Source organism: Vulpes lagopus, chromosome 22 (genome assembly GCF_018345385.1).
Source record: "Vulpes lagopus strain Blue_001 chromosome 22, ASM1834538v1, whole genome shotgun sequence".
Lineage (NCBI taxonomy): Eukaryota > Metazoa > Chordata > Mammalia > Carnivora > Canidae > Vulpes > Vulpes lagopus.
Window position 1 is genome coordinate 9,876,995 of NC_054845.1, and position 12,179 is coordinate 9,889,173.

At 39.0% G+C, this 12,179-nt stretch overlaps 1 protein-coding gene across 2 annotated transcripts in view; it reads left to right on the top strand.

Moving 5' to 3' along the window:
- LOC121480502 (aldehyde oxidase 4-like) overlaps positions 1 to 12,179 on the top strand; it is a 63,500-nt gene that overhangs the window by 25,973 nt on the left and 25,348 nt on the right. For both annotated transcript variants that reach the window (XM_041737048.1, XM_041737047.1), the window contains exons 13-20: positions 1,756 to 1,865; positions 4,417 to 4,601; positions 5,767 to 5,929; positions 7,354 to 7,446; positions 8,145 to 8,314; positions 8,738 to 8,852; positions 9,405 to 9,527; positions 11,462 to 11,558. In XM_041737048.1, coding sequence (XP_041592982.1) covers positions 1,756 to 1,865; positions 4,417 to 4,601; positions 5,767 to 5,929; positions 7,354 to 7,446; positions 8,145 to 8,314; positions 8,738 to 8,852; positions 9,405 to 9,527; positions 11,462 to 11,558 — 1,056 coding nt within the window. The remainder of the gene's footprint in view (positions 1 to 1,755; positions 1,866 to 4,416; positions 4,602 to 5,766; positions 5,930 to 7,353; positions 7,447 to 8,144; positions 8,315 to 8,737; positions 8,853 to 9,404; positions 9,528 to 11,461; positions 11,559 to 12,179) is intronic.

Sequence of the window (12,179 nt, forward strand, 5' to 3'; positions counted from 1 at the left end):
AATTATTACTGTCAGTTATATAGCTCCTTTCATAAACCATGAACTAGGAACCCAACTATGTCTAACTTAGACTCACCAAATATATAGGCTATATCTACAGTACCTCAAATGTAAAGATGAAATGGAGATCAATTATCCTGTTCTCAGATGTTCTATATCTTGTAGATCAGATAAGTTGCTGAACCTGACCATTTTTCTTAACTATTTGGCCACATTTGTGTACAGTCCAAATTGTAGTATCAAAGCATTTTTAAAAATGAAATGTATATCTGCAGTTTTAAAGCTTTATAGCACACTTCATTTCAATGTTTTGTAAAGATGGAAATTTTTCTTATAGGACTTTTCATTTAAGATTTTAAGATTTTATTTTTAAGTAGTCTCTATACCCAGTGTGGGGCTCAAACTCACAATCCCAAGATCAAGAGTCACATATTCTACTGACTGAGCCAACCAAGTGCTCCTAGGACTTTTCATTCTAAACAAAATCAAATTTGAAGAACATATTACTCATTATTTCTCTCTTTATTCAAAGTCAGCTTAAGCTTTGCCAAAGGAAAATTATTTAAACTTAGTGAAATAACAACAAATGCATCATAGAGCTATTGATGTAAGATACTCCCTCTTTGATTAAAATCACATTTTTAGGGGCACCTGGGTAGCTCAGTCAGCTGAACGTCCAAGTCTTGATTTCAGCTCAGGTCATGATCTCAGGGTCATGGGATTGAGTCCCACCTTGGTTTCTACGCTGAGTAGGGAGCCAGCTTGGGATTCTGTCTCCCCCTCTGCCAGCTCACATACATGCTCATTCTCTCAAAACAAAAAAAAAGAAAAGAAAAGAAAAGAAATCACATTTTTAAAATATACAGTGGATCAAATAAACGAATATTATAAACTCTTTAAGAAAAAAAACTCTATTGGGCAGGCCAGGTGGCTCAGCGATTTAGCGCACCCTTCAGCCCAGGGTGTGATCCTGAAGGCCCAGGATCGAGTCTTGCATCGGTCTCCCTGAATGGAGCCTGCTTCTCCCTCTGCCTGTGTCTCTACCTCTCTCTCTCCTCTCTCTCCTCTCTGTGTATTCTCATGAATAAATAAATAAAATATTTTTTTAAAAAAAGAAAAAAAACCCTATATATCAGGCATTTCACCTCTGCCACTTGTCCCACCTCTAGCACTTTGAACAGATCATTTAACCTCTCTGGACCTCCAGACCTTAGTTTTCTCATTTGTGAAACACATTGTAATAGGTTGTTTCCAAATACATTTAAAGTTCCTCAAGGCCAAAACTGGGGAATCGTGTATAATGAATGCTAAGAATCAGAAAAGACTTTTTTTTTTTTAAGATTTTATTTATTTATTTGAGAGAGAGAGAGAGAGAGAGCAGGCACGAGTGTGGTTAGTTGCACAGGGAGATGAAGAAGCTGACTGGGCAGGAAGCCTCATGTGGGGTTTGACCCCAGGTTCCCAAGATCATGACCTGAGCCGAAAGCAGGCACTTAACCAACAAGCCACCCAGGCACTACCAGAAAAGACTTTTCAGATTATCTAGTCTAACCCTGTCATTTTGCAAATGAGAAACAGGGAGCCTCAAAGATTCTGTGACTTGCCTAAGATGACCCAGCCTAGAAGCTGCAACTAGGAACCACATCTTTTGGCTTCAGCTTGCAGTCTCTTTCCACCAGATGCATCACATCTATCCCTTGCTGCATATTCTCCAGTTTAATAAATTCATTCTAATCAGGTCATTTCCTTTAACAGAAGGAAAACGGCAGATTCCTTTGAACAGCCATTTCCTTGAGAGATCACCTGAAGCCAACCTTAAATCGGAAGAGATTGTGTTATCCGTTTATATTCCCTACTCTACTCAGGTAAAGGCTCCCTGATTCACTGCGCACCGGCAGGGAGCCCAGCTTGCCCTGAAGGTAGACTTTGGGTATGCTCACAGGAAGGGGCAAATTCTCATAGGACCATTTGATTTGCTTTTATATCAGAGCAACATTGTGACTTTCATGGACTCTAGGCACTTTTACCTTCGTGGATCCCTTTCTCCATAAAAAATAAAATTTTAAAAAATATGACTTTTTCAGTATAAAAAGTCAAGTCTCACTCAGTGTTATGTATTCATTATTATTGTATTCATTTTTTTCTTTTGTTTTTAAAAGAAATTAAAAGGAAAACATTTCTTGATATTCTAGTAGTGTTGTAGAGTGATAGATGGTGGCTACACTGGGTGAGCAAAGCATAAGGTATAGAGATGTTGAACCATTATGTCATACACCTGAAACTAATGTAACATTGTGTGTTAACTGTGTTAACACATTTCAGTTAACTATACTGAATTTTTTTTTTTAGTTTTTAAAGAAAAAGTAACATTTCTGTGGGCCCTATCTCACTGCAAACAGAGAGCCCTTTGTGTGAGTTGAATTTTTTACTTCAGATAAATATTCATCTTAGCCAAGATTGTGAAAATTATAATCAGTTTCATCTATAGCGAGTTTCTAGTAAACTGAAAGTTCATTATCATAAAGATACTTCCAAATCAACCAACATTTATTAACCACTTTAAATAAAATTATTTGTTTATTAACTATCTACCACTCTACATGCCAAGCACAATGCTAAATCCAGGAAACACTACACTTATTTCATAAGACACGGGGTCCTGTCCTCAAAGGTCTCTAAATCTAAGAGGAAGGGCTTGAAATAGGAAATTGCTGACCATCTCAGACAGGGAATGTGTGCACAAAGAGACAGGGTAGTTCCAGTGACAGGGAGAGTCCTCCCTGGTGTTGCTCAAAAAGGAGGGAAGCCATCTGGAAGAGAGGAAAGATCAGTAGAGAGAAGTGGGTGCTCATTCCAGGTGGGAGAACAACTTGGGGATAGAGGCCTGGTGGAGTGGCAGGGTGGCTGGAGCAACACCGTGAGATGTGGCTGGGAGGGAGGCTGGGGCTCCATCACCAAGCAGCTCTATTGTTCCATCAAGGAATTTGTCTATGTCCTAGCAGATAGCCATCTTTGAGGGCCTTTATTAGAGCAAATAAAATCTTAATGAAAAGTGGTATTTTAGGAATACCAATCTAATAAGAAAAATTGAGGAAAAGCTGATTAGAAGATAACCTGAAGTCTGAATGGCCAGTTGAGGGGCTAATGCAGTAATGCAGTAATTCAGGTGGGTGAGCACGAAGGTGGTGGCAGCTGGAATAGGGAGGGAAGTCCCCACCCATCAGTATAGTGGAATAAATATGATCAAATGTGTCTCAAGCATCTCTCTATAACTTTTGCTTTCAAAATAAAATATATTTTATCTTTGACAGGGTCCATGGTGGCACCCCTACCAAGATGGGGCCACACAAAGAAGCTTTCCTACTTTGTGGCTCTAATATTTCACACTAGTAATGAGATTAAGCCTAGAATGAGAGATTGAAATCTGGGAGGCACTTTTTTAAAAAATATTTTATTTATTTATTCATGAGAGACACAGGCAGAGGGAGAAGCAGGCTCCCCGCAGAGAGCCCAATGCGGGTCTTGATCCCAGGACCCCAGGATCACGACCTGAGCCAAAGGCAGACACTCAGTCACTGAGCCACCCAGGTGACCATGGAAAACACTTTAAAGACCATGTGATCCAGTGGTTTCCAAGCTTTTTTCTTTTCTTTCTTTTTTTTTTTTTTTTTTTAAGAGTAAAACTCTAGGGATCCCTGGGTGGCGCAGCGGTTTGGCGCCTGCCTTTGGCCCAGGGCGCGATCCTGGAGACCCGGGATCGAATCCCACGTCGGGCTCCCGGTGCATGGAGCCTGCTTCTTCCTCCGCCTGTGTCTCTGCCTCTCTCTCTCTCTCTGTGACTGACTATCATAAATAAAATTTAAAAAAAAAAAAAAGAGTAAAACTCTATACACACCTGAATTTTACAGAGAATGCCAAACTGAAACAGTTAAAAGTGGAGGTGTGGTAGTTCATCAGAAGAGGCAGCACACCTCATGATTTTCCCTTACTGCTCTCAGCAGCCCCAAAGGCACCATCTGATCATATGCAACTTCTCATTTTAAAGAAAATTAAGACCCAAACAGTTTAAATAATTTTCCTGAGGCCACACGTGGTAACTCGGAGTTGAAAGTAGATGAGCATAGACTCTGGAGCCCCACTGCCTAGATTTCAACTTCAATTCTACCACTTACTGTAGGACCTTGTAGAAGTTATGTAACCTCTCCTTTTCCTCATCAGTAAATTAGAAATGAGTACAGTTGCTCCAAGGATCAAATATTAATACCTGTAAGGCCCCATGGGCCGGCACTCACATACAGCCAACATGGTAGTCAACAGCATCATTTACTCTTCATTATAACTAATCATCAGCATTGTTGTCATATAGCAGAGAGTGGAGAAGAACACTAAATATTCTGGGTGTTTCTCTGTTTCCAGTGGCACTTTGTGTCAGGACTCCGGCTGGCCCAACGTCAGGAGAATGCCTTTGCCATTGTCAATGCTGGCATGAGTGTGAAGTTTGAAGATGGTACAGACACAATCAAGAACCTTCAAATGTTCTATGGAAGTGTTGCCTCCACTGTTGTCTCTGCAAGCCAAACGTGCCAGCAGCTCATTGGAAGGTATGTGACAGCACGTCTGGATATGAAACACAGGACTTTGTATTTTAATATTTTAATGAAAATAGCACTTGGAGAATTTTTCTCTGATTACATACATATTACATAATCATATAGGAAATTTAAACACTGTGGAAGAATATAAAGAAAATAAAAGTCACTCAAAAGCCAACCTTCTTCAGGTGCATGGGTGGCTCAGTGGTTGAGCATCTGCCTTTGGCTCAGGACATGATCCCGGGGTCCTGGGATCAAGTCCCACATCAGGCTCCCTGTAAGGAGCCTGCTTCTCCCTCTGCCTATGTCTATGCCTCTCTCTGTGTCTTTCATGAATAAATAAATAAAATCTTTAAAAAAAAAAAAGTAGGAACAAAAGCCAATCTTCTTCAATTCTTCTTCAATTCTTTTATTATAGTTTCTATAATAAGATGAATGTACAAATTAATCTAAGTAGATATTATTTTCAAATTTTCTTTTTATTAACCTGCAACATAAGTAAATGTTTCTAATATTGGGCCGTAAGACATCTGAAAATGTCCTCCCTCCACCACAGAAAGAAGATGAAATATTCAAAAGGTTAAATGGTCTTCATCCTATCACTCTCATTGTTTCTAATGTTTGGAAATTAAGTTTTAAAAATTCTTCCAACGAGTGCTTTCATAATAATTTTTTATCTACCATAATATTCATTGTCTACAGGGCAGCACAACTAAATGTGGCTTTTTTTTTTCTCAGATACTAAAATGTGTTGATGCTTTCAAAGCATTTATGTATAAACTTTCCTTTGTGACAGTGTTACAACTATCATCAGTAATTGGGTCATTTTCCGGTCATTACCTGCGCATGTGCGTGCCAGGCTTGGCCTGTTTGCTGCAGATACAGCAGGGAACAAGACAGAGATTCCTTGGGAAGCTCTGATTTTAGTACTTTGTTACCCAAGCTCTTTGAGGGGAATCAACATTCCCAGGCCTTGAAGTTATATAATAATAAAGGAGGACAGTAAGGAAAATTTGGAAGCCACTGCAGCAGATTCTAAAGAAAGTAGCGACATGTGTGAGGGTATTTTGTCCAGACTCCAAAGAGGAACGCAGATTTCCTCCATCTTCCCTTGCTCGGTCAGTTTAGCCAGTCTTCAGCTCTTCTGTGACCTGTTTACATTCTTCTCTACAAGGCAATGGGATGACCAAATGCTGAGCGATGCCTGCCGATTGGTCCTGGATGAGATTGACATTCCGCCAACCGCTGGGGGCGGCGTGGTAGAGTACAGGCGAACCCTCATCATCAGCTTACTCTTCAAATTCTACCTCAAAGTGAGGCGAGGACTGAATAAAATGGTAAATGACTTCTCCGGTCTCTGAGCCTTGACATTCTGAGCGTGAGTCTGAACGCGAAGGACTCCCCCTTCCCTTCCCTACTGCATCAAGGTTATCAGATGATGAGGGCAGAGGGGATGGAGCCCACAGAGTGCAGCCTCCCAGCCTCCTTTGTCCTTCTTCTTCTCTCTCCCCTCTCCTTCTCTCCTGGGCTGAGAAGGGGACAATCTTGCTATTACATTTGCCCTATAGGTTGTGTGAAAATACTAATATACAATATCGAGTTGATATATTATATAAGAATATATAATATTCTTCACGACATAATCACATAATGGTTGCATGATGTGTCTATGGATAGATGAGCCATTATTTGATCTGTTCCTTACTTTTGGATATTTTGATGGCTCTGGTTTTTTAATTATTTTTTTCTTACCTAGCCTAGTTTAAAATGACCTTCACCACAGTATTTCTCAGAGTGTGGTCCATAACTGTGACTGTCCCCGTAATAAGTCATGAACTGACCCAAAAATGCCAGATAAATGACTATACACACATTTCTTTTATGGCTGAAAGCTTTATTCTATTAATTCAGCCAGTCCTTTTTACCATTTTTGTTAACATTATTTATTATTAGCATTATCATAATATTCTAATATAAATTATTGCATACTCTTATTTATTACATAATATGTCAGTATATATGTATATGATCAGCATATATCTAATATGTTATTACATATACTGTATTAGGTATGTTTTTGTTATATTTTTTATATATTACCATATGTTCTCTTACATATTACATATTCTATCTTTGTAGAAAATGCAAAAACAGAGAAGCAAAAAATTTTAAAAATCAACTATAAGCCAACAATCCTACTATAAAGACTGTTAACATTTGCAATACATACATATATATTTCTCTCTTCTTTTTTTTACAGGAAAAAGGGTTCATACTGTACATAAATTTTTGTAATCCTTTTTTTCACTTAATTATAATTCACGACAGTCAGTTCCCTCTTATTGGATATTTGGGTAATTCTAGTTTCTTTACTATGACAAATGATCCATAGCTGAACATCCTTGTGGATTAATCTTCATCCGCTTCCTCAGCTGCTTCTTTGAGATATATGCCCAGAAGATTGGCCCAGACCTGAAAGCACAGCCACCATTTGGAAGCGCACATATTTCCATCCATTTGGGGGGAGAGCTGGTCATAAAGGAAGTCTCCACTTCCTGGAAATAGCATACACTTTCCTGTGTGCATAAGTAGATATAGCCATGCTGCTGCTAGCCTAGGGAGCTGGACGCTCCGGACTCTCTCCCAGCAGATCTGGTGACTAATATCTGGGAGAATAAATTGGATAACCTATTTCTACATGTGTTTTTCCAAGCTAGTGACTCAGATTGTAAAGTTAAATGTGAAATAATCTTATTTTCAGGATCCCCAGAAGTTTCCTGATATCCCAGAAAAGTTCATGAGTGCTCTAGAAGATTTCCCCATAAAAACACCCCAAGGAACTCAGATGTTCCAGGTCAGTGGACAGAGTTTTTTATTTTCTAATCTGTCTATGCATTCAGATGCATGCATTATGCATATATCTCCTTCTTTTCAATAGCTATATTTTTTATTATTTGTACGGGTAATGTCTACCAAAGCCCGCCAACATTACTTATTGTCACTCACACACGATTTGCTTGGTTTAGCTTCTATGGTTTTACTCAAGTTTTCACAAGGAATTAGATTATTAATGTCCCTCCTCCACTATTTCAGTTTTGTTGTTTAAAATATTCTCCTTTTCATGGTAAATGCTTGTCCTTTCTTCAAAACCGGACTCTACATTCACTGCTTCTAGGAAGCCTTCCCTGCTTTAATACAGTCACCCTAAATCTCCCAGGAACTTGTGTATTTTCTTTGCACCATAATAGTTATATAAACTGTTCTTCATTGCTATAGGAAGTTGATTTTGTCATTTTAATGTGTGTTTGTGTCTATTCTGATACAAGCTTATACAATCTTTAAGAATGAGAACAACGCCTTCCTTTTGGGGAGGTGAGGGAGTAGATTATAATCAGAATATATCTCTTCCCATGATATTCAATAGACGTTTATTAACGTTGACTCACAGATATGCATACCAATTGCCTATAATTTTTTTTGACTTATAAAACAGATACATCAGGCCAAATGAGAATGTCTGGAAGTAAAATAATTTACTTTATTCATTGACAGTGTGTGGATCCCTACCAACCCCCACAAGACCCCATCGGCCACCCAGTCATGCACCAGTCAGCCATCAAACATGCCACAGGGGAAGCTGTATTTAGTGATGACATGCCCCCAATTGCCCGAGAACTCTTCCTGGCTGTAGTCACCAGCACCAAAGCTCATGCAAAGATCATGTAAGGAAATAAAAGATGTTTCCATGTATTACTGGAATGCATTCACAATTTCACATTAAAATTGAGAACTAAAAAAAATAAAATAAAATAAAATAAAATAAAATAAAATAAAATAAAATTGAGAACTAAATAAATAAATAAATAAATGAAATTGAGAACTTATATATTTAAGTCAACTAAGAATATTCATTTCCTCTTCTGGATGAAAAGCAGTCCTTTTTTAAGCATATTTTTGAAAGCATCTAATGCCAAGAGCCCAAACACCTGCTAAATAAACGTTGGCACTTTTCAACATAGAGTTCTGTCCCATGATTTAGTTATGAGGTCCATTGTAATTTTTCCCTGTGTATGAGGAATCATTTATATTGTACTCTGAACTCACTCCTGCGACTTTGATGTGCATTTTCAAATTTTCTCTCCTAGATCCTTTGATGCTTCAGAAGCCCTGGCCCTTCCAGGTGTTGTTGATGTGATAACAGCAGAGGATGTGCCAGGAAGTAATAACCATCGTGGAGAGATTCTCTATGCGCAGAATGAGGTGTGTGATTTATATGGGGCCTATTATTATTCAAATGCACCACTGGAGACACCAAAATGACTATTGGTTTTGACTCTAACATCCATGGATTCATGTTCACATCACAAAAACTTACAGGGAACCAGGGACTCCACATCAGTGATTCTCAAATTCTCTTTTGAATTGTGGACCCTTTTGAGATTCTCATCATAAGTCCAAAAGCCCTCTCTCAAAGAAGGCTTCTAAAATAATTGTGAAAACTGTAGAAGCAATATAGAGCCTAGGACATTAAAAACCAACAGAATTTCAGGATGACTGGATTAAAGTGTGTGGTATGGGCATGGTGAGGAAGGTACCTGAAAACAATCAGAAGCCAGGTAATTAAGTTCTATATCCAGTTTTTGTACCCTCTAAATCCCACTCAAGCCAATGTTTTAAATTATTCTTATAGGTAGAAACTAATCTTTCTTTTGGTCCAGAGACCCAAATGGGTAAATGTAAGAATGTGGGGACAGTTATTTCTTTTTAATGATTCTGTGTCTTAGCTAATCTCCACGTGTGGCTTTTCTGCAGGTGATTTGCGTGGGTCAGATTATCTGCACTGTGGCTGCTGACACTTATGCTCATGCACGAGAGGCGGCTAAAAAAGTGAAGATCACTTATGAAGACATAGAACCAAGGATTATCACAATAGAGGTAGTCAGGCCACTTTGTGTCTTCTAGAATGACTAGGGCAATATACTTCTGGCATAAGTCAACTGATAAAGGCACAAAATAGTATACTTTGGGCTCCATCTATACTTTGTTCAGTGTTATCTATAGATTCCCAGGGAAGGCTCCAGCAACCTGCACCTCGAGGCATAATACTGAGAATTTGCCTGCCTGGATTTCCCTTTCCTTCCTGTGACCACTTCTCCTCCCATTGCTTTTTGCCAAGCCATGTCCTCAGAATACAGATAAGTAACACCAGAGGAATGTCCTTATGACCCATGTAAAACTAGTCAGTGGGAAAGTCCACAGCACTGTGAAACTAAAAACAGTTGTGACGTTCACTGATTTATTAACATAACTCCCACTTCCTCTGTTTTCTCTGGAAACAGAAATCCTGGATTTGTATTCTGACTCCGTCTTTTTTTTTTTTTAAATTTTTATTTATTTATGATAGTCACAGAGAGAGAGAGAGAGAGAGAGAGAGTGAGGCAGAGACATAGGCAGAGGGAGAAGCAGGCTCCATGCACCGGGAGCCCGACGTGGGATTTGATCCCGGGTCTCCAGGATTGCGCCCTGGGCCAAAGGCAGGCGCTAAACCGCTGCGCCACCCAGGGATCCCTGACTCCGTCTTTTAAAGGCCTCTTAATAGCAATGAAAGTTTTAGCAAGTCACTTAAATTCCACTTACTTTCTCAACTGTAAAATAGGAACTATAAAATCACCTACAGAAAAGGTCATGTGAGTTTAGATGAGAAAACCCAAGTGAAATGCTACGGCAGCACCTGGGGAGATGTGAAATGCATGCAGTAAAAATTTGCTATTATTTTTGTTTTAGTTGTTGTTATTAATGAAGGCAAGAATGTGTTGCTTGGTGCTTTGTAGCCCCAGTGTTAGCAAAGTGCTAAGCCTGTGGTCTGTCCTAATAAATGTGTGTAGTGGAGGGAAGAGATGAATAGGTGGGTACATGAGCACTATGAAACCTAGCCACGTAGGATGTAGTCTTCGATATCCTCTGATTCTCCTCTGTTCTTCCCAAGATTTGCCAAGTTCAAGTCTTTCCCAGTTATCTTTTAAATGCCTCTAAGTCTGCCCCCTTCTTTCCATTCTCAATTTCAGTCCCATTCCACCCTTTAGCCCAGATCTCACCATTTATTGTCAGATTTACTAGAGTAACCACTTGAAGAGGTTCTTGTACTCCATTTCAATCTGTTAACTTTTCTAAGCCTCAGTGTTCATCAGGTCACTTTTCTTATACAATCATGTCCTCCTCAATAAGGTTTGTAGCATAGAATTCATGATCTTTCATAGTCCAAACTCAGTTCACCTTTGAAGTTCATCCAGCTGCTTTTTGATAGAAAACCTGCTCCCCAGCCATCCTAGCCTTGTTCTCTTTTTGGCCTGTCAGCTTGTTTTCAACCTCAAACTATTGCTTTCTGAGGTATCCTTGACTTCAAACATTTTACCTCTCTTCTCTGTCCTAATTATGCACAATTCAGCACCTAATTTAGGTCACCTACAGAAGGCCATTTCTGAGCATCTCCAATTCCATCAGCCTTCTCCTTGGTAAAGGAAGTAGAAAATATTCTCTTATCTGCCCCCACCTCCCACAACACAAAGTTGGCACCTTAATACCCAACTGCGTCAGGTCATCACTCAGCATTCTAGAGGATGGGACTTTGTTTCATATATGCTTGTCTCTCCCTCAGCTTCCTCAGAGCCCTGAACAAAACTGAGTTACCCATGCCTGTTGTCCATTGTAACCCAGTTTCTGCTGACTCTCCACACTGCTGGGATTGTCTGTTGTGGTGTGTGAATATCTGATAGAGCAGGTGCATATCAGTTTGATGGGGGATGAATGGCTTATTAGGATGTGAAAAAAAATCTAAATATTGTTTTGGTTTATTTGTTTTCCCCCTGCAGCAAGCCCTAGAGCACAATTCATTTTTTACCACTGAAAAAAAAATCGAGCAAGGAAATGTAGAGCAAGCCTTTAAATATGTTGATCAAATCATTGAAGGTAAGTGGTCTTGGGCCAGAAAAATAACTCCTCTAAAGCTGACTCTAACTTCTATCATCTAGTTTGAGAAATAGTGAAGCTCCAATGCAGAGCTCTCAACCCCGTGTGATTTTTAAATCAAAATTTAAAATGCACAAATAATAAGTTTGCAGTTTGATGAAATTTTACATATACATATAAATCTATGTAAACATTACCCACATCAAAATACAGAACACTTTTCAAGCTCCTGGCTGGCTCAGTTGGTAGAAGATTCAATTCTTGGTCTGGTGGTTTTAAGTTTAAGCTCCACACTGGGTGTAGAGATTAAAAATTTTAAATTTTAAGATTTGAAAATAAAATCTCTAAAAATATATATAGAACACTTCCAACACCCCAGAAAGCTTCCTCTGGCCCCCTCTCAATCAGTTACCCTCCCAAAAGTCTTTATCACTACAGAAAATTTTACGTCTTTTGAACTTCATACAAATGAAATCTTACAGTATAACTTTCTTTGTGTCTACTTCTTTTATTCCACAGTCTGTGTGGAAGATTCATCCACATTGTGCATAGATCAGTACTTCTTTTTCATTGTTTAGGAGTATTCCATTGTATTCCACAATTTATCTGTTCTACTATTGA